The 22961-nt window shown below is 43.8% G+C and overlaps 1 protein-coding gene across 1 annotated transcript; it reads right to left on the reverse strand.

The window, feature by feature from the left end:
* Window positions 1–766: 766 nt before the first annotated feature.
* On the reverse strand, window positions 767–18700 carry ACTR10 (actin related protein 10). The gene is made up of 13 exons (XM_068148993.1): window positions 18559–18700; window positions 15713–15785; window positions 15139–15221; window positions 14035–14143; window positions 12324–12431; window positions 11911–11978; window positions 11534–11613; window positions 11073–11108; window positions 9446–9525; window positions 9282–9355; window positions 8068–8149; window positions 6407–6608; window positions 767–5285 (listed from the first exon to the last, which is right to left on the reverse strand). The coding sequence occupies exons 1-13, from the start codon at window positions 18633–18635 to the stop codon at window positions 5104–5106; spliced, it is 1254 nt and encodes a 417-aa protein (XP_068005094.1). The 5' UTR covers window positions 18636–18700; the 3' UTR covers window positions 767–5103.
* Window positions 18701–22961: the final 4261 nt, after the last annotated feature.

Genomic DNA, 22961 nt, shown 5'->3' on the forward strand with positions numbered 1-22961 from the left:
GATGAAGAACAACCAAAACAATGAAAGGTTCTGAGGGCTAGACTACAGAGGAGTGCCTGAGGTCACTTGGCTGGTTCAGCTTGGAGAATTGAAGGCTCAGGGGTGACACTGCTGCAGTCTATAGCTTCCTCAAAAGGGGCAGTGGACAGAGGTGCTGATTTCCTCTGTCTGCTGACCAGCAGCAAGACACACAGGGAAGTTCAAATTGGACATTAGGAAACAGTACTTCACTGAGAAGGTGGTCAGTCAATGGGAGCAGCTCCCCAGGGCTGCGGCCACAGCATCAAGCCTGTCAGAATTCCTGAAGCATTTGGATGATGCTCTTAGCTACATGGTTTAGTCTTGGATACTCCTGCAAGAAGAAAGGAGTTGGGCTTGATGATCCTTATGCATCCCTCCCAAGTTGAGATATTCTATGATTCTATAAAAAGGGAGATGAAAGGAATGAGTTAACATCTTTCCCAAAGACCAGCTTCCAGAGTCACAGCACAAGCACCAGGCAGACTGCAACTTACTGTGCTTGTGAATACTCCAAAATAGTCCTCCTGTCAGCAGGACATAGCTTGGCTGGAGCTGTGTGCAATTAGCTAACACCAACCTTCAGGAATGGCATTCAGCCCAGAATTTGAAGTTTCAGAAGAAAAACCTCCAGTTAGTGCAGGGGTTTGTCTGTGTCACTGTCCTTCCTGATAAAACATTTGAATTCACCGTGAATTTGTCTGCTGTGAGGATCCATGTATCCCTGCTATGCCAGTAAAGGAAGAAATACAACATTTCAGCTTTATTTAAAACACAAACAAACACCACCACCACCCCACAAAAACATCAACAAAAAACCGAAACAAACACACACACAAAATCAAACAAACAACAACAAACCACCCAGCCAAATCCCTTTTAATGCAGTAACACATTTAAGGTGTTAACTCTCAGGGGTTTCCAGGGTTAGTTGTTCAGAAAAGCAGATAATAGTCTTTCCTCACCCATGTGATGAAATAAGAATCCTGTTTCTGTCCTTAACAGATCATGAGATTCTGCACTTAAACTGCCAGTAACAGAAGAGCTGGGATTTCTGGTTGTGCAGTGTGAAACAGCAGCTATTGAAGCTGTTCATTGAGGCAGAGACCCCACAGGAGAAGAGTAGGCAGAATGAAAAAGTGGTGGCAGAACATGCCACTCTTGTGAAATTCCCAGAGTACACATGTACAGCTGTACAGAAATACTCCTAAAATGGGAAGGGCTAAGAATATTCTGAACTTCCTCAGCTGCAGTCTGCTGCAGTTCTGGAAAATGACATCACTGCACCACCACGAGCACAGGCTCTGTAGGAGTTCAGTCTCCCCTACAGATCCTTACAGACCTGAGTAACCCCTCCCAGCTCCATGGGGCTTGTGCTGATGGCAAACTGTTCTTTCAGGGGCAGCCTCAGTAGGCTCTGCCTCAGTTCTTAATGAGGCAAGACACAATCTGGGTCACTGAGCTGCCTCTCAATTATTCACATTACAAAGGAGAATGAGAAGATCTTGGGTCTGAATGTTCCTTTCCCAGGCCTAAAGACAGCTCTTTGTGCCTTGCAATGGAAGTAGCATCAATTTAGAAAGCTTGTCATTGCATCACAGGTTGGGAACATATTATGAACAGGGATGTAGCAGCCTTGTCTCCAAAAACTGCAGTTTTGTCCATTTTAGTTTATTAATCATAATTGTTGCAATCATAAATACATCCTGAAGTCACTCAGAAAACTATTGATATCCCTGATCCTTGCCAAAGATCACTCCAGACAGGTCTGCCTTATGCACTAACTATTAAGATTCCATCACTCCTCCTGTAAGGAGAACCAGACTCACCTACAGGTTTCCTTGCCAGAAGCAGTTGGACCCTTGGAAAACAGGTGATGGTGGAGTAGTGCAGCTAAGCAGCACACCCCACAGCAGGGCCCTGCTGGAGAGAATGCTCTCATCCCTCATGTAACCCCATAGTTACAGAACCAGAGTCCCAGTATGGAGGGGGTTGGAAGTGACCTCTGCAGGTCATCTAGTCCAACCCCCATCCTAGAGCAGGGCCTCCCACAGAAGGTTGTATAAGACTGCAATATCCAAGCAGGTTTGGAATCTCTCCAGAGAAGGTGACTCCACAACCTCTCTGGGCAGCCTGCTCCAGTGCTCCTGTATCCTCACAGGAAAGAAGATTTAACCTTATGTTTAGGTGGCACTTCCTGTGTTTAATTTGTGCCTGTTGCCAAGCACCACTGAAAAGAGTCTGGCCTCATCCTCTTGATCCCCTCTCTTTAGATATTGGTAAGCATTCATAAGATTTCTTCTCAGTCTTCTTTTCTCCAGGCTAAACAGAATTTGTGATTTGTTATGGGGGAACAAGTGCAACCAGAACGAAGGTCCTGGACACTCAAGAACATAAGGGAAATGATGGGTTTTGAGGAATCTGCTGGGAAATGGACAACATGAAGGAAATTAAACCCTTAACTGTATGCTTACAGAGACAATCAAGAATTCAAAATACCACATTTACAGAGGTGTCCAGATACAGTGCTTAATCCATTGTTCCAAATCCAAACCTGACAGAACACAACACAGTATGTGTTGAAGAAGCTGGGTATTTTGGTCATGGTACATCATTCTCCTCAGGCTGCTACAGGAAAGCTTTTTGTGCATAGCACTATGAAATTTCTTGACCTTGAAATCCAGAAAGTGCTTGGACTGGAGAATCTCATATCACCGCAAAGCAACACTGCCCAGGCCTCACTTTGAGGTCTAAGAACCTGCTGGAGCATGTCCAGATAGAGTAATGAAACTCTTGAAAATTTTAGAGCACAAATCTTATGAGGTGTGGCTGAGGGAACTGGGGTTGTTTAACCTGGAGAAAAGGAGGCTTAGGGGAGACCTTCTTGCTCTCTGCAACTCCCTGAACGGAGGCTGTAGTGAGATGGAGATGGTCTCTTCTTGCAAGTAACAGGTGATAGGATGGGAGGAGACAGCATCAAGCTGTACAAAGGGAGGCTTAGGTTGAGTAAATTCCTTCCCCAAAAAGGTTGTCAAGCCCTGGAACAGGCTGCCCAGGGCAATGATGGAGTCACCATCCCTGAAGATATTTAAAAGCTGTCTAGATGTAGTGCTTAGTGACTTGGCAGTGCTGGGTTCATGGTTGGACTCAACAATCTGAAAGGTTTTTCCAACTTAAATGAATCTATCATTCTATGAAATGGTCTCTAAAAGACCAACCTCATCCCAGGACTATAAAAGAACCATTAACAATTACTCACAGCTGTGCCTGTCTGCTTTTCTGTGCTTTCTGCGTAACACAGCTCATTTGAAGTAGGAGGAAGGCAATTAAAAAATACACCTGCCAGCAGCTCTGGAGAGAAATAATCCGTGTAAGTACTGTCAGACCAATGCTACCAACCAAAGTCTCACCTATGACAGACTTAACACTTCAAGCAACACCTCTTGTTTTTTGTAGCTTTTAACCTGAAAAGCATCAAGATAAAAAGGGAGTGTTCTCTTACCATGTGCCAACTACCACCACATGTTAAGGTAATGCATATATGACAGAGAATGACAAAATTGTGCAGAAGCTCAATTAAATGCTGGAGCATGCTGCCCACTGTGAAGTTTCTCCACAATTTAAGTACAGGCTTAACTTCAAATAATGTGCTTCAGGAACCACAGGAAGTAGTTAGCAAATAACACAGGGAAATCAGTCACAAAAAGTATGTAGAAATAGAAAACTCCACCACATCCAGTAATTTTCAAACTACTACAATGTGTCTCCCCAAATCTAAGATAAATAATTACTCCTCAGAGTAGGATTTAAACTGCAGCAACCAACAGATACCAGCAGAGTCACCATTTAGCCAGTGAGTCAAGTGTGGCACGTCCAGCAGCATTTCAGGCCAAGGAAAACTCCTCTTCCAAGACAGGATGCTGCTGAGATGCCCTGGCACTGCTTGGAGTGCTCAGCAGGAGTCCCAGCTCCATGTGCAAAGTGACTTCACAGCAGTATCAGGAAGTACAGTGAGAATGATGACAAACCAAAAGCCGCAGCATTAGCAGCGGAATGGAATTGTGTTTGTTTTCCAGGGGAATGCTCCTTCTCCTTCGGTTTGTGAAGTTACAGCATTGCTTAAAGCCTATCAACTAGCCAGCAATTCCTAAATACAGTGTTAACATCCAAATGCACTTTTTTCCCCCTTAAGCAATGAACTTTGAAATTGCAGTTTCGTTTAATACATATTGTTGTGGGACAGTAAAGTTTAATGTTTCTGATAGGAGAAAGGAAGGCAAAGGAGTGGCTTCTGAGCTTGGTATTTCAGTAAGAGATTCCAGACTTCTTTCCACCCCTGTTTATAGATCTTACATAGAAGATGGGTGGAAAAGAGCTTTAAGATCATCAAGTTCCACCATTACCTAAGTCTACCAAGTCTGGTGCTAAAGCATGTCCCACAGCACCACATCTGCGTCTCTTCTAAATACCTGCAGGAAGGGGAATTCAACCATGACTGAATTAGTTCTTGGAAGAGAGATACTGTAAGAGTTGTTAGCATTATGTGAGAACTACAGGCAGAGAAGGTCTCTGCCAAAACTCTTCAAGGAGGACTGTATCTAGGGGAAACACTGCTTCAGCACTTTTGCTAAACAGTCCCAAAAAATGTCCTCACATGTGATGCAAGGGTGGAATATTCTAATATGGAATTTGACAGAAAAGCTTCCAGCAATGTTTCCTGCAGTAATCCATCCTTCATTCCTCTAACCATATCCAAAATCAAAACGTCTTAAGCCAAATTCTCTCAATGTCATTTACTGTACAGATAAATAACAAAGAACTCAACAGGCTGCAACTCATGATGGTGCAGAACTTCTTCAGAAGTGGACAAAATAGCATAGTAGTTGCCAGAGTTAAGTTTTTTAGAGCTAACTGGATGTGATTTTAAATAGCATTAGTAGCTACCCCCATACTCCCCCCAGACATCCACATGGTTGATATTTAATGTGTTACACACATGTTACTTAATATAAAATCCTAAAGGTGTCAATGCAGGGATATCTACTTGAGATAGATGAGGAAAATGCTTGCCTAGCATTTAGGGACTTATTTCTCAGTAGAAAAAGCCCTCTTCATCAGTGGTGGGGGTGCTTTTCCAACATCAAATATCATTTCCAGTGGAGGATTATTAAGACAGCACCAGTCAGGTATGCGGCCTGTCTGGCTGTAGTATTCTTTGGACACAGATCGGCTCCCAAGTATGTCCTGAAGTGCTCCAAAGATGGCTCCTACATTAATAAGGGAAAAAAAAAAATGAATAAAATGTTGCTTTAATTTGATGCATTGAATGCCCTTTTCTACTTCTCCCCATCAAGAATCAAAACTTCCCTTTTTCCACTCCCAAGAATTAAAGAAATGACAGGATCTCATCACATTCCTTTTCAGTAGCCCAGCTATTCACAAATTGCTTCCATTTATGTTCCTTGAAAGTAACTGACAACAAAGAACCACCCAGTCTCTGCTGAGAAGAAAACTGGCCTAGCAGACCTGCTTCTTAGACCAAGTTTCCTGGAAGTTTTGATTTTTAAGTGCTTCACACAAAACAACTAGTGTTTAAGGAAATCTCTCTCCAAGAAGCGTCACATGACACCCACAGGAGCTTTACACAAGCTGTGAGAAGATTCAGGCAACAGCAACCCACTAGCACTGCCAGTGAAGAAAAGCATCAGAGAAACTGGTGCACAGAAATTGTTCTTGCTTCTAATTCTAAAAGTAGATTTGAAAGGTTTCAAAACTAAAATTTTATGAACGTTTGCATTTTAAAGTGTATGGAAATAAAAGTTAGTTCCTCACACCCACCAGATGGGCCCCGCTTAGTAACAAAGTTTAGAAAAGCATTGATTCTTGTCAACCACAGAACCTTCCTTAAAAGATACGCTAGCAGGAGAAGGCCCTTCTCTTTCCCTAGCAGTATTCAATATCCATGGTAGAGCTGCTGTATTTATTGTCACTTGGCGATCAGCACAGAGCCTGTGGCCTCCCCACAGCTCACAGCCCCTCTGTCACTGACGAAACTTCTGCTACCAACAATCAGGTTTTCCCGCAGGCAGCAGGTCCCTCTGGTGCCACCATATGGCGCCAGCCCTGCACTGCACTTAAGCCAACTTCCATCACATCACTGTCACCTGTTAAAAGCTCCCACAACCTGCAGAGCCTTTCTGCCTTCCAAATGTCGCTGAGGGAGCTTTACTCTAGTTTCCTGCAGGAGGACATAACTCCACACAGCTCCAAGATAGCTTGATTTCAATAGCTCACCTAACTCTTACTGCTACTGATGCATTCCAAAGCCTACTTGCAAGATTTTTTTTTTCATTTTGTACCTTTGCTTAACAGTCGTTTTCATTCTTACCTCCCAGCCAGGCCACACAGTTGGGTTTGGCAGGTGGAGTGTGAATTCTGAAGGTTTTGGTGGCAAGGACTTCTTTGTACTTGGGTTTCTCCACCAGGTATCTGATTTCAGCCATAAGCCTGTGAAGGAATCCCGGCAGCATGGCAGTGCCACCAATAACTACCAAGTTCTCTGCCAACTGCTTCCTGGTGTCTATAGGACACTAATATAATAAACAGGAAATAAAAACAACAACAAAAAACAACACAAATTAACAACACTTTCACTGAAGTTGCATGAACGAGCATTCAAAGGCCTACTAGACATCCAGTCAGACTTTCTGTGCACTTCAGTTGCTGTTTTCTCACACTTAGAGAAAACATAACCAACATAATTTTTCCACCAGACTTCCCAAGAAAGCCAGGCATAAGGAATTGCCCAGTGGAGGCTTTTATGGACAAACTGTGTTCCTGTAAAGCCCTTTAGCTCAGAGAGGCCAAAACAACAGATTAGAGAATTACTAGTGACAGTAATTCCCACAGGTTCTGGGAGATGTGCCAGAGAGAGGTGAAGCCTCAACCAGTGCTCTCAGAGATGGAACACTTACACATGTGACTGACTCTTTTTACTTTCATGTGCGAGTCAGAAGTCATGGAGGCACAAAAGGTATCTGCTGGAGCTTGCCTTAAGCATCAGATAATCCAACTAGATGACATAAAGGCATGAGAAGAGCAATCTCTGTTAGTTCTGCTCCTTACAGAATAGCTCTGTGCTGTCCCTTTGGAAAATTTCAGGCTGCCGTATTTCATTTGTCCACAGGAAGTAATTGGATGCTATTTAACACTTGTCGTCCCTCTGGCCAAAGAGTAATGTAAGGTAAACACCTAGAGATGTAGAGGTGAGGAGTCCAGGCACAGATCTTTTTAAACCATTTATTTTCATAAGGAATTCTAATAGGAATATTTGTCCTGTCATCCAAGCCTATGGCTCTCCAATAATTTATGTCTCAGCAAACTAATTTAAATGGCATCAGTAACTACAGGAGGTCAACTTTAATTAGCACACATGCACCACCACCTAATGAAAATTTCCATTTATAGTGGCTTTCTAATGCCTCTTTCCCTAAACATAACAAGAAATAAAACATTTGGATATGCCAAGAAAATTGTCGACAATAAATCTAGCAGACTGCCTGTAATTGAGATGTCCAAATTAATTTTGTTCTACTTTTGGAAAGCCAGCAGTCTGCAGGGCTTAAAGTCTGACTTTGAGCAAAACACCTTGAAAAGAGAATAAAGGGAGTATCTGTGTCATTTCAGTTCAAGCAGTGTCATTCCTTTAACACCAAGTATTAGCTTCTCCTTTGTCATTATGTAGAGCCTCACCCCTAAACAAACACCATCTGCTTTATTCCTCTGTGAAGCAAGCACCACCTTTCTGAGAAGACTCTCCTAGACAGGTTGCAGTGTACCAAAGAGTAAAAAAAACAATCAGAGTGGATGACACATGGTGATTTGCCACCCCTCAGAAACTCATCGTGTGGCAGAACTCCAGGAGTCATCCTGTGCTCAACTTCTCCAGCCAATGGTGTCAGAAGGGTGTTACTCTAGGTGGAGTCGTTTGTAACAGCAGGTTCTCTAACGCTGGAGGCATTCAGTAAATTGTTTTCAATATAAAGATACCTGAATGAGGGAATCTAAGATCAAAGTGGCAACAGATGTCTCTTCATTATCCTGTTCAAACAGTATTTCCACAACAGAGTCTCTGTTGAAAAGACAGGAAATGAGTGTTAATGAGAAGCAACACAACACTGTGAGCTCACACTCCCCAACTGCAGAACTGGAAATAACTAGACTTCCTGCTGACAACTCATGCACCAGGCAGTGCCAACAGGGAGGAGACACTGTCCTGCTCACTTCACTGAAGCTGTCTCATCGTCATGATTTAATACTTTGTTTCCCTCATCTCTCCCATCTGTTTGCTCTCATCTCTACCTGTGAGCTCTCCAGAGTCACTGTGACTCCTCTTATTACAGGCATGCACTGTGCCCCCGCACAAAGCCTTCAGCTATGAGACGTTAAAAGCATAGAGAATCATAGCATCGTTTTGGTTGGAAAAGTCCTACAAAACCATCAAGTACAAGCATTATCTACTCTAACAAATCTGATGCTAAACCATGTCCCTCAGCACCACATCTCCACATCTTTTAAACACCTCCAGTGATGATGATTCAACCACCTCCATGGGGAGCCTGTTCCAGTGCTTGAGAACCCTTTCAGCTAAGAAGTTTCTTCTAATATCCAACCTAAACCTCCTCTGAAACAACTTCAGGCTATTTCCTCTTGTCCTATCACTTGTTACTTAGGTGACGAGACTGACTTCCATCTCACTATGACCTCCTTTCAGGTAGCTGCACAGAGTAAGAAGGTCTCCCCTTAGCCTCCTATTCTCCAAACTAAACCACCCTGTTTCCCTCAGCTGCTCCCCTTAAGGACTTGCTCTCCAGACGCTTCACCAGCTTGCCCTCTTCTGCACATGCTCCTGCACCTCAGTGTCTTTTCTGTAGTGAGCGGCCCCAAACTGAACCCATTACTCAAGGTGCAGCCTCACCAGTGCCAAGTACAGGAGGACAAGCCCTGTCCGAGTCCTGCTGGCTACACTACTGCTAATACAGGTCAGGATGCTGTTTGCCTTCTTGGCCATCAGGTAAGCATTGGCTCATTCATCTGACTGTCAGCCAACACCCCCAGGTCTTTCTCTCTGGGCAGCTTTCCAGCCACTTTTCCCCAAGCCATGCAAGAGCTGCATTAAAATTCAATTTTACAGAAATGTATGTGCTTTCAGAGTTGAGAACACACCCTCCTAAAGGTAAATACTCTGCTATGGCATTACTCACCTGATTGGGCCAACTACATGGAGAATCTTTTCTCCATCTAATGGATAGTCCACATCTGGAGGAGGTGAAGGACGCTAGAAATAAAAACAAACGGGCATTATTTTAGAGGCCAAAAAGGCTACAGCCAGTTCCAAAGACTAGCATAGGCTTCATTCTCCACTCACCTCAGCACTGCCATCAATGTTGAACTTGGCTGCTTGGATTTTCAGTCCACGTTGGAGATCACTCACAAAACAGGTGCGAACTTCATAAAAGAACAGAAAGGGGCAGAAGAGAGATTTTGTTGGATCCTTTCGTCAGCAATGAAGACAATAATTTTGCTTAATTTATAGCAGACCACACACTTCAGACTCTCGCTGATCAAAGCCATTATCAAATACATGTAAAGAAAAATGGTCTCTGCACTTCAGCAGAATTCAGATGTTATCTAGACTATGAGTTACATGAGGCTGACACCAAAACTGTGCTAGCCAAGGTAAGATTTCTCTCTCAGATGAGCTACATAAGATTTAAAGAGAGGGATGTTACTAATCATGCCTTCAGTTACTACATGGTGACAGGGGTTGTTCTCTGCTGTCAAATGCACCACTGTGGGTCTTGCACCATGGCTTCAAAGGAGACACTGCTCATTTTTCAAACAAGCTGTAACCATGCAATATATTTCCTGCAGCACTCTAAGAATCACAAAATGGTTTGGGTTGGAGGGGACCTTCAAAGGCCATCTAGTTCAAACCCCCTCCAGTGAGCAGGGACATTTTTAACTTCAGTGTTTAGCAACACTGCAAGAGCGAAACTTCACTTGTATCTCAGCTGTTAGTGTACATTTGCTTATTTGTACCTGGCACACAAGAGGTAGCTTCACAAATGGCTGTCACACAGACACATCCCTTCAGTACACAGGCAATCATCACTTCAACCCTACTATATCTGGTTCCAAAAGACTGCATAAAACCAGAAGTGATCAGAAAATTGTGTTCACATCTAGGAATTAAGAGAAGCAACTTCCATTTAATGAATCCCAGCTGTATTTAATTTATTTTGCATTTGACTGATGGAATACCTCCTAATTTGGACCAAGAGATATATACTACTTGCTAGCTTCTACAATTATCTATATTTTTATACATACAACACATGAAATGTCACACAGGAATTCATCCAAATTCTGCTCAAAGATAGCCTCTGTTTTTTTCTGGAGCAAACGGAATCCTTGACTCATCTTGCCTACCCGATTAACATGCCAAAATCTCTTCTACAATTTCTTTTGGGAAGAATTTACTTCTAAGTAAACTGAGCCTTCCTAGTTACTTTATAAACAAAATCACCTTAAAGCATTCTTATGTCCTGATGTTAGGACTGTTTAAATGCTGCACTTGCAACTAAAATGGATCTCCGATACCAGGTTTTGAACATGACATCTGCTAATTCTGTCCCACAGAGCACACACTGTACACATTCACAGGCAGCAAGCAAAATGTCAGTAGCTGAAATACACAACAGCAAGTTAAGCTGGCCTGCTGATCACTGGAGACATACAATAGTGTAATACCCTTTCTGAATTTGTCTACTGTAAGTATCTACAGCCTACATCTTTACCACCATAGGCTGGACCTGAAAGAGGAATTCAGCACAGTTTTGATTTCAGATGAAGAACACTGCAAGTTCTTCCAGTGATATGATAAACAGAGAAGATAAAACACATTCCTAACTTTAAAGTATTGCACACTTGTTAGTACCACACTCTACTGCACAATTTAGTAAACTAGAGTTTTGTGAAGCAGAAAGTTTTACCTTTTATATCCTCTACTATGTCTTCTGGAACTGAGCCTGAAATTTAAAAAAAGTAACTCAGAACACAAGCTTTTTAAGTAGAAGGAGAACTTAAGAGTGAAATTAAGTTTGAGTTACATTTAGGACATTGAAGTTTCACTTGGACAGCAGATTTTAAGGATTTCTCAGGAAGAAAGGGTATTAAGAACAGAAATAAAAAGGTTATCTTCTCTCAAAAGAGACTGAAAAATTGCTGAGCATTTATCTCAGCTTTCATTCCAACCTGCTGTTATGAGTGGCTTATGCTGTTATGAGTGGCTTATCAGAAAAAGAATACACTTGTTAAATACGGAGAAAGAAATCGTGAAAAATAGATCACATAAGATGCAGTGAATAGGAAACTAATTTTTTTCACTGATAGTATTAAACCACCTCCTCCAGTGCAAGTTCACAGCACACATGCTATATCAAACAGACCTTACCCATCACAGATGGAAGGCTTTGTCCTTTGGCTAATCCTGTATCAACTGTGCACTGCTCCAACAACTGACACTCCAGCTCCCTGAAACACGGCACATTCAGTTAGTTAGACAGTTGTTGATCAGGCTGATTCTCTGTATCACACTTAAGGGACAGTACTTATTCCTTTCAGTTACATTCCTCTAAATATAAACTGAAGCAGATCTGGTTTTCATAGCTTTTACATCGGCAAAAAACAGTGGTAACTTTAAAAATCAGATGCTGTGACAGCAACAGTTACGATTTAAGTCATGCTCAACAGGAACCTTTACTCATTAGTCAAAGATGAACCTTCATGAATAAATCATCGATAAGTTGGAAGGTATAACTGTGAACTTACTTGTGGATAGCCTTTCCTCCCAGAGGAAGAGCACCCCAGCAGCTCAGAATTGGAATTCCCTCATATATCTACATGAAGATCAGGAAAAGCTCCTTTTTGGTTTTAGAGTTTTCAGTCTGGTGGAACTAAATGCCTTTTCCTCTTAACAACTGCCTGAAAACTGCTTTCCTCCAACATTATTTTCTAGCATATAAAGGCTGAAGTTATGAACCACTACACCAAGTTTTAAGTTAACATAGATTTAGCACGTCAGCTGTCAAGAGATACTCCAAGTCATGATATCTTAAGAGTCAAAAGCCAGACTGGCTGATCTGTTCCTATCACCTTTTAACACACTTGAAGTCTGTACAGATATCATCTTGGCATGACAGCCTTAATGGTGAAAATGTTGTTTCTGTATTATTAAAGGATACAGGCAGAACCAAGCTTTCTGCATATCCACAGTCTAGCACCATGGCAGAGTTGATCCCAAGTGTCAGCAGAGACATTAGATGACTCGGAGCAAACAAAACAGAAGGTACCTAACGTGAAAAACAGAAGGACAATTGGCAGGAGAGAAAAAGAAACAAACCACCCAAAGCACAGATGCTTGAAGGTCATATTAAGAGCAAAATCCAAGCAACTGTATCTTGAGGTTTTTAAGCAGTGTAGTAATGAACAAAATACAACAGGATTCTAAATTCTACCTTCACCTTATCTGTGGGGCATACCAGTGACTTCAGTAATAATGAATCTTACATGGGCTTGTAAAATAAAAGCAAGAGATAACTACAGAGTTCATCTTAAGTCATTGATCAAGTTTCTTACTGTCATGGTCAAAAAATTACAGAAACTAAACCACAGCTACTTGAAATGTTGTATAAAGACTTGTGTATGTGAACAAATACACCAGAAAACCCATAAAAGTGTGCCTTATGAGAACACACTTGCACACAACCTCACAGGAGAGACTATTTAAAACACTCCCCAAAGCAATGTGGAAACTCAAGTCAAAATGATGTAAGAAACTTCTTTCTCACAGAAAACTCAGTTTTTCTAGATAGCAACAATTCCTTTAATGGAACATCTTGAAGTGTAAGCTACATGACTAACTTCAGCAAATCCTGCATTTAAGGGCAGTATTACTGATACCTAGCCCAGAGATCCAACTTATAATATCGGCCCTGTATTAATATTAACTCTTACTCTTTGCACTGAAAGCAAATATGACCCAGAGAGAATTAACCTCACATCAGTATCAGCTAAATTCTTAACAAATGACAAAGACTCTTCATCAAAATATGACTTCCCCAGTCACAAATCCTTTTCAACCACCACTTTTGCATGCAAATGCTTTATCTGAGACATATTTTTTCCTGTAATGGGACTAAGAAAATGAAGCCAAGTCACTCAAATCTTTCAGCCGTTTCAGGAAATCCAAAAATTTCATCAGGAGCAGGAAAGGATTATGCAAAAGATTAGTTGCTAAAGCGAGCTCTGGAAGCACAGTGAAAAAGTTCTGCAGACAAACTAGTAGCTCACTACTTCTTATAGAAGACCCTTAACCTTTGTTCTGTCTGAAATGAAGAAATCCAGATTCACCATCTGAAATATTTTCTAAGCAGGAATGAGTTTCAGACTTCTCTTCTAGAAGGCTCATTAAGCAGAGAAAATACTAAACTTCAGTTAATCTCTCCTCTAAATGAGTATAGCCGGAGATTAGATCACATGCTAGACAAAGATATTGACTCTGGTAGAAGTCATAAGATTTGCTGACAGAGCACTAACAAGTGTTTAAATATAAATTCTGGCTTCAGGCACTGCTCGATGGGGATTATTGAATCTGTCTGCAACAGCACAATGTGAGCTGTGTTTTTGTACGAGCCAGAGAAACCCTTTGGAGCCTTGTTAACAGCTCCTGCTTTGGGGCCTCAGAGTCAGAACAAAACAAACCCAACTTCTAGTCCAGTTTCCATTGCCCTACATCCCCAAACAACTATCAGCTTTCTTTCATCTTCTTTCTGCCTCTCTTATTCTTTCGGGTTTATTTTAATTCTGTTGTCCGTATCCACGAGTGGTTGCAAACAAAATATCTACCAGCAAGAGCTATACTGAGCGTACAGAGTAGTTATCTAAAATATGTACCTCAAAGTGCTTGAAAAGGACCCTTGTGAGAGTGTCTCTGAAGTGTGAAGGGCACAGGACAGATTCTATGATCACAACACGACGGTCTCTGGGATTCACCAGCAGATGCCTAAAAAAACAAATGCAAGATGCATAAAACAGAAGTGGTAGCTTTAAGCACGTATCATGAGACTTAGCTTATTCTCATACTTCATTCTCCTCCAAAATCCTAGCAATTTGCATTCAGATAGCATGTTCTACAGCAGATCGTGAAGTCTTTCTCTCAGACTTGAAAACCCCAACACTCTTCTATAAGTTAGGAAACTGAGTTATAGAAAATGAGTTCTAGACTTATCTGCCAGCAGTCTGCAGTTCTGAGTAGCCATCACACATTTCAAAATCAATATAAAGAAATGCAAAACCAGGCTCAAATAATAGCCATTAATTGCTTGTTCAGTGTTAGTGTGCCCATAAGAGGAAGAATGATGATACAAATGTCCTGATTTCAGTGGAAGAGGATGGAACTGTCCTGATTTCAACTACAACACTATGATCAAAGATAAAGAAAGAAAAAAAACCAACCTGCACCAGAAGATCTGAGGCACAGAAATTAAGTACTGGTTTCCCTGTGACAATTTTTACTGTGTGAAATTAAGGATTGGAAGTAAAGATAAAAGAGTAAGTTCAACTTCATGATTCAACTAATGGTACTAAAAATACAATAGAAAGATGTATTACTGAGGTAAAAATATCCCACAGATTAAGATTCCTCCTTCCAAACCACTGTCACATGGAGAGAGCTCTGCATTGATAAAAGATGAGGTTCAACTTTACTAAAATCAGTTTAACTTAGGTAATGATCTTCCCCTATCAAGTCTTTATGAGTGCCACAGTTAAAAGGGAAAACTCATTAAGTATGTTCTGCTCCTGATTCTGCAGGACCCTAACACTTTGTAATGTAACCTGAATCTCAGCACCACAGAATTCCTCCTGCAAAAACACAGCCAGGCAGCCACTTGCAAATTTTTCTTTGTCTTTTCTTCAGTCATACTTCTAACACCTCTCACCACGCTCAGAAAAAGAGCCACGAAAGGCATGAATAAATAATATCCAACTATTTCTTACCTGAAATACAGCATGTGGATAAACTCCTTCAGATATGAATAGAGCTCTTCTGTATTAATGTTGTACTGAACAACTTTGACAGGCTGTAAAGTAAGAATATCCCCAGGCAGTGATTACATATAAACAGATATATACATGGTGCCTCAATAAATATATACAATAATACATTATATCTGAACATATATGATCGGGCACACAAAGAAATACTCACTCCTGCTTACAAAGCATTTCATAAAGTCACCTTCTCATTAAGCTCCAGAGTTTACTCATGATTATTTTCCATATTGGTAACTTATCTCAACATTAGTTTTCCAAAGTTGCCATTCTCTACTAAAAGAAATAATAAAAAAAAACAGACCTAGGGAAAAAAATGTCTCAGTAAATGCCCCAAACCTAAGCTGCACTGGTAACGGGTTTCCCTTAACTTGTAGCACACTTACTTGTATCTAGTTACAATCTACTATCATCAGCAGATATAAGATAATGAAATTCAGCTTATAATGGAGAGAAAAGATACCTGCAAATTCTTGCTGTACCATAACACATCAAACACTGTAAAGGTAAAGTAGTTTACCTTTGAGACATCAGGTTTCTTTATTTCACTGGGAATAATGCATCTTGGTCCAGTTTCTCCTGCAAACCCACACCTAAAAGACAATGTTGAAAACCTTAAATCATTGCAAATCATTATTTAACATACTAGGCCTAGGAACCATCAGAGACACTAATTAGGGATACTTCAGTGACTGCAAAGAGGTGTTTTGCACACAGCCATCTTGAATGAGACAGATTTAATATCTTTGTATTGATACCTTCTCAGCTACATTCAACAAGTTTTCTTCACTTAAGGACTGTTAATATTCAACTCTGATGTGCCTCCTACTTTCCACCGAGTACAGTTTTCTGTTTACAGTCATCCTCCTGCAGTCTTCTTTTCAGCCTATTACAATTCCTTGACACAGGCCCACAAGTTTCACTAAAGCTCCCAGTAAACACAGGCAAGATTAAGTAATTGTGTCCTCTTTAAATCCTCATTTTGTGTTGCATTTATTTAGAGGAAACAAAAGACAAAGCCATGATGATCACCATGCAGGTCCTGTGGCCTATTTCACTGCTGATCAGTACTGTTCCACAGACATGTTTCACCCCCACCCCCATTTCTAACTTTGAAATGCAACCCCTTCACAAGCATCCTGGGTTCTCTTCCCCCTCCACACTGCATTGGTGAGGCCAGATCTGGAGTACCGTGTCCAGTTCTGGGCTCCCCAGCTCAAGAGGGATTGGGAAACACTAGAGAAAGTTCAGCAGAGGGCTGCAAGGAGGATCTGTTTTGTGATGAAAGGCTAAGAAACCTAGGGCTGGTTAGCCTGGAGAAGACTGAGAGGGCATCTTATGAATGCTTACAAATATCTGAAGGGTGAATATCAGGAAGGGGCCAGATTCTTTTCAGAGGTACCCTGTGATAGGATGAGGGCCACAGGGAACACAGGAAGTTCCACCTAAACATGAGGGAAAACTTCTTTACTGTAAGTGTGACAGAGCACTAGAACAGGCTGCCCTGAGAGATTTCTGGAGACTTTCAAAACCCATCTGGATATGTTCCTGCGCGACCTGCCCTGAGTGGTCCTGCTTTGGCAGGGGGGTTGGACTCAAAGATCTCCAGAAGTCCCTTCCAACCCTTACCATTGTGTAATTACTACCTCAAGATGACTGGTTACCACTGCAGGCTTCCTGGCAGAACAAGAGGGCTCCACATCCCACTTGGATGCAACATAATGAAATTAGCAGCAACAGCAAAACACACTTTTCAGAAACCCGTCTGGTTTTCATAAAGCAACTGCACCTTAAAAGACAAAAATACCATGGGCTGAAGAAGCCAAATGAAAACCAAAAGAAATTCAAGATTTGATTTAAAAAAAAAAAAAATAAGCGTTTGACGTTTGTTTCACCACTGCCACCCCCATTAAGTAAGAGCCTCAGATGAAAACTAACAGTAGAACACACTAGTAGAAAACTGTAAAGCTGCTGGACCTCCAAGCACTGGGTGTCACAGGTTGGTAAGAGTTGAGGTTCCAGGTCAGGTTGGACTGGGCTCTGAGCAACCCGACTTAGATGAAGATGTCCCTGCTGACTGCAAGGGGTTGGACTAGATGGCCTTTAAAGGTCCCTTCTAATTAAGCCATCCTGTGATTCTATTTTTCAGTTTTGTGTTCTAGCTTAAAAGTAGTACAACTCAAGGGGGAAGGAGAAATGCTCAGTATTTAGTGATTTATGTCATAGACCAAAAATGTAACTATACCTCTGCCCACCACAAATCAAAACAATCTTGTAGTGTTAGAAACCATCAACCCCCCACATGTTCATGTCCCAGGTACACGCAGCCCTCTGGGAAAAGAGGCTGTTGAATCAATCTGGCACCATGTTCACTGTTAAAATACTCTAGAAATGCTTCCCAAGTTTCAGTGCTGGAGAGGCAACTTTCACACAAATACTGTTAGCTTTAGGCTAGGCACACATTTCTGATTGTGTCCATGTGGATGAATTTGCCTTCTTGACACCCTGAGGACGTCTCTGCTTCTCTAAAGAGGCAAGAGTTTTTGAGTTTGCATTTGTATTTCTATGACATTTGGGTTTGTACTATGTTGTACTTGATATTTTTTGAGACTGCATAATGGCAGACCATCAGGCAGGCTTGTTATCTAGAACTTCTGACACATAGAGTAAATTTCCCCTTGCCCTGTCACAACAGGCCCTGCTGAAAAGATTATCCTTATCCTTCTTACAGAAACATCATAGGATGTTGGAGGGGTTGGAAAGGACCTCAAAGATCACCTAGTTCAAACATCCCTGCCATGGGCAGGGGCACCTCCCACTAGACCAGGCTGCTCAAAGACCAATCCAGCCTGGCCTTGAACACTTCCAGGGATATTCCATAGGCCCCCTTAAGTACTGAAAAGCCACAAAAAGGTCTCTTTGGAGCATTCTCTTCTCCAGGCTGAACAGCCCCAACTCTCTTAGCCTGGCCTCAGAGCAGAGAGGGTCCAGCCCTAATATCACTGTTGTGGCCTTCTCCGGACCCGCTCCAATAGATCCATGTCTCTCCTGTGCTGAGGACTCCAGAGCCAGACCCAGTACTGCAGGTGGGGGCTCAGCGGAGCAAAGAGGCAAAATCCCCTCCCTCCACCTGCTGCCCACGCTGCTAGGCATGCAGCCCACGATGTTTGGTCTTCTGGGCTGCAAAGGCTGCTAGTGTCTGTTTGCAGCACGTAGATCACCCCAAAACGGGGAAGAAGAGAAAAAAGCCCACACAATTATTCATCCCGATAGCCGGCCCGCCCCGCAGCCCTGACAGTAGCTCCACGGCGAAGCGTGTCGCGACAGAAAGCGGGCAGACAAGGCTGGGAGCGCGACGCCACTCACTTGGTGAAGGCCTCGCCAAGATCTATCACCACAGCAGTCTTCTCCCCGCCGCTGCCCAGACCCTCGTAGAGCGGCATCGCGGCCTCTTTCCCCTCAAGCGGCAGGACCTTCCTCCTCCCCGGCGCTAGGGGGCCTTCTTCAAGCTCGGCGCGGTGCGAGGGGGCCTTCCTCCTCCTCGGCGCGCCCAGCTGCCCGCGGCGCCTGTCCGCACAGCCGATGCTGCCGGGACGCGGACCGGTGCGGCCTTCCCTTGGCTCCGCCCCGGCGGCGGACAGGGCTTCTGTGAACGGAAGGGATGCTTGAAGCCCTCGAGGCGCGGCAGGGCGGTCGGGCTGGCGCATCGCGGGGCTGGGTGTGAGGGTGGCCTCGCCCCAGGCTTGGGGCTTGGCCTGCACGCGCGAAATGGCAGCGGCGACTTGGTGGCGAGAGCTAGGCGAGTGTGAAGTTACACTGGATCGGCCGTGCCATGCATTCATTTCTATCACTAGCCGTGCATCAAACCATCTCTTCTGCCTTCCTATATCCCTCATGAAAGCTGAAGCCCACCCAGGGCCCTGCGGTGCGTGCTCTGGCTGCTGCGACATTTCATAGTTTCATAGTTTCATTCAGGGTTGGAAGGGACCACAAGGATCATCTAGTTCCAACCCCCCTGCCATGGGCAGGGACACCCCACACTAGATCAGGCTGGACAGAGCCTCATCCAGCCTGCTCTTAAACACCCCCAGGGACGGGGCCTCGACCACCTCCCTGGACAACCCATTCCAGGGTTTCACCACTCTCATGGTGAAGAACCTCCTCCTCACATCTAGCCTGAATCTCCCCACCTCCAGCTTCATTCCATTCCCCCTAGTCCTATCACTACCTGATATCCTGAGAAGTCCTTCCCCAGCCTTCCTGTAGGCCCCCTTCAGATACTGGAAGGCGACAATTAGGTCTCCTCGGAGCCTTCTCTTCTGCAGACTGAACAGCCCCAACTCCTTCAGTCTGTCCTCATAGGAGAGGTGCTCCAGCCCTCTGATCATCCTTGTGGCCCTTCTCTGGACACGTTCCAGCACCTCCACATCCCTCTTGTAATAGGGGCTCCAGAACTGGACACAGTACTCCAGGTGGGGTCTCCCCAGAGCTGAGTAGAGGGGGAGGATCACCTCCCTCGACCTGCTGGCCACACTTCTCCTAATGCAGCCCAGGATCTGATTGGCTTTGCAGGCTGCAAGTGCACACTGAGAGCTCATGTTGAGCTTTTTGTCCACCAGCACCCCCAAGTCTCTCTCCTCAGGGCTACCCTCCAGCCAGTCACTGCCCAGCCTGTATTTGTGCCTGGGATTGCCTCGACCCAGATGCAGGACCCTGCACTTGCTCTTATTGAACTTCATGAGGTTGGCTTGTGCCCACCTCTCCAGCCTGTCAAGGTCCCTCTGGATGGCCTCCCTTCCCTCCAGCGTGTCTGCTGCACCACACAGCTTGGTGTCATCAGCAAACTTGCTGAGGGTGCACTCAATGCCACTGTCCATGTCCCCCACAAAGATGTTGAATAAGACAGGTCCCAGGACTGATCCCTGAGGGACTCCACTTGTCACTGGCCTCCACTGGGACATGGAGCCATTGACAGCCACTCTTTGGGTGCGGCCATCAAGCCAGTTCCTTATCCATCTAGTGGTCCACCAATCAAACCCATGTGTCACCAGTTTGGAGACCAGGATGTGGTGTGGGACAGTGTCGAAGGCTTTGCTCAGGTCCAAGTAAACGACATCAGTTGCTCGCCCCTCATCTATTAATTTTGTCACCTGCTCATAGAAGGCCACCAGGTTGGTCAGGCAGGATTTGCCCTTGGCAAAGCCATGCTGACTGTTCCCAATCACCTCTTCACTATTCTTTTGAGCGAGTAGTGACTCCAGGAGGATCTGTTCCATGATCTTTCCAGGCACAGAGGTGAGACTGACTGGCCTGTAGTTCCCTGGTTCCTCCTTCTTGCCCTTTTTGAAGATGGGGGCAATGTTTCCCCTTTTCCAGTCTGTGGGGACTTCACCAGACTGCCAGGACTTTTGAAATATAATAGAGAGGGGTTTAGCAACCTCATCTGCCAGTTCTCTCTGTGAGAAACATATAATACAAGGCTGAATGCATAGATACCCACAGGGGTATTCACAGAATCACAGAATGCTAGGGGTTGGATCATCTAGTACAACCCCCCTGCCGGAGCAGGATCACCTATACCAAATCACTCAGGAAGACATCCAGGCAGGTGTTTGAATATCTCCCGAGAAGGAGACTCCACAACCCCCGTGGGCAGCCTGTTCCAGCGTTCTGTCACTCTCACAGTGAAAAATGTTTTCCTCATGTTTACATGGAACTTACTATGCCTCAACTTCCGCCCATTGCCCCATGTCCTCTCAGAAATAAAATACCTTGGGGCAAAAAAGCCCCATCTCATCACAGTTCCAAGAGAGTGGTGATGAGGAGTGAAGGCAGGAGCTTCCAAATACAGTCAGGATATACATAATAAACCCCACCGTTCAGGGGCTTAAAAGATGTGCAGATGTGCTGAGGGACATGGTTTGGCAGCGCTGGATTAACAGACTTTGTAATTTTGAAGGTCTCTTCCAAACTAAACAATTCTATGATTCTATGTTATCTGCTATCAGAAGACAACAGGCTGTTGGAACTAAGATCTTACTCAATTTCAGATGTATGAAAGAATGTATGTGCCTACATGCTACAATAAAAAACATGGACTCAGTGCTGAGGTTTTAACCCCATCAAAATTAGAAAATGTTAAGTTTTCCTAGGTAATCTTAATCTCTGCATTATAGCTAAAAGCCTGCTGTGCTACAGGTGAGGTCAGCCAGCACTTGTTTACAAGTGAGTTATTGAAAGTGTCTGAGCTACACAGCTTTGCTTAGATGGCATTGACATCGCTGGTCTGTAATAGCAGTTCATGAAAGCCCCTTAGCATGAGTTTGTGGGAATGGGTTTTCTAAGTACTCCAGGGTGTTGATGGAAACAGACTGAAAGCAGGAAAAGTACATGCCACAATGCAGCACATGAAAGCTCCCCAAGAATTAATAAGCTCCACAGGACAGCAATCCTGCTGAATCCTCTGGAAATAAGATACCAGGAGTTTGCTGCATCTGTGCAAGGCTGACAGCATGAGCAATGGGTTATCTAACTCTGGCTGCTTCCCAAAGGTGGTGGCTGCACTGTGCTGACAGAGACAAGAGGATTATCTATACACTGGATGAAACATGGCACCCATTGAGGGACTTGACAAACACCCTCTAGAAGCCAGTGACACATCAGTATGAGCCTCTGTCTTGGGGTAAATCATAGGATCATAGAATGGCAGGGGTTGGAAGGGACCTCTGGAGACCATTGAGTCCAACCCCCCTGCCACAGCAAGATCACCTAAGGCAGGTCACACAGGAAGGCATCCAGACCTTGAAAATGTCTGGAGAAGGAGACTCCACTTGTTGCGGTAGAACTTCTAGAGTTCTCATTTGTGTCTGCTGGACTCTCTTTAGTAGTGACGCTGATGTGTTGCCGCTGAGTTCAAACTCCCCGTGAGCTGCTGCAGCAGTTTGTAGATGCTGTGCGGCAGTGCTTGTTTGTCCCACATTCACACTTTCTGTTTAACACCTCTGGAGGTGGAGGTGTGTGTGAGAGTCGAACAATGAGTGGGAGTCATGTAAGACATCAACAGCTGTTGATGTCACCATCTGCTCGGTTGTCTCAGTAAACCTCTGCACTGGCCCATTATTAGGACTAGCAGCTTTACAAACCCACTTTCTGTTTCTGTCACAGCCTTGTCACTTTCCATCCTTCTGGTCTCCCTAAAGGTCACCAAGTGGGGTTAGGACTGTGGAGCTCAGAAGAGAACATCCATGTGTGTGTGGAGCAGAAGTACAGACTGAGGAAGCTGTAGCATATGGGGCACCCTGGAAGGGCTTTGTATATACAGAGGACATTATAAACCCCATCAGTGCAGAGGTAATGTAAGAAAGGTGTGAATAAGGGGAACTCTGTAGTGACAAAGTCAGGAGACACTTCTCACAAAGCCATTATGTACCTCATAAAGTCTTTGTATTATATGAGCCCATGCACTCTTCATGCGACCAATGTCCAGCTTCCCATGCTATAGAATAGAATAGAATAGAATAGAATAGAATAGAATAGAATAGAATAGAATAGAATAGAATAGAATAGACCAGGTTGGAAGAGACCTTCAAGATCATCGTGTCCAACCCATCAACCAATCCAACCCACCTAAACAACTAACTATTGACTACCTCTCCTTGGAGGTCAAGACCAAAGAGCAAGAATAAGGCTGTAGTGGTGGTGTGAGATGTAGAAAACGTGATGGGACCAGCATGCAACCAAGTGGGTTCTGGAGGAGGAGAAAACATTGC

This window comes from Melanerpes formicivorus, unplaced genomic scaffold (genome assembly GCF_026170545.1).
Source record: "Melanerpes formicivorus ecotype bairdi unplaced genomic scaffold, bMelFor1.0.p_v2 SCAF_17, whole genome shotgun sequence".
In the NCBI taxonomy this organism is placed as follows: Eukaryota; Metazoa; Chordata; class Aves; order Piciformes; family Picidae; genus Melanerpes; species Melanerpes formicivorus.

What these genes read in the sequence shown, in the direction of transcription:
- ACTR10 (XM_068148993.1), bottom strand. Translation starts at nt 18,635, where the DNA reads ATGCCGCTCTACGAGGGTCTGGGCAGCGGCGGGGAGAAGACTGCTGTG. An exon ending in CTTGGCGAGGCCTTCACCAA is followed by an intron (nt 15,786 to 18,558) that starts GTGAGTGGCGTC and finishes ATTGTCTTTTAG; the next exon opens with GTGTGGGTTTGCAGGAGAAA. An exon ending in ACATTGATGGCAGTGCTGAG is followed by an intron (nt 9,356 to 9,445) that starts GTGAGTGGAGAA and finishes TTTTATTTCTAG; the next exon opens with CGTCCTTCACCTCCTCCAGA.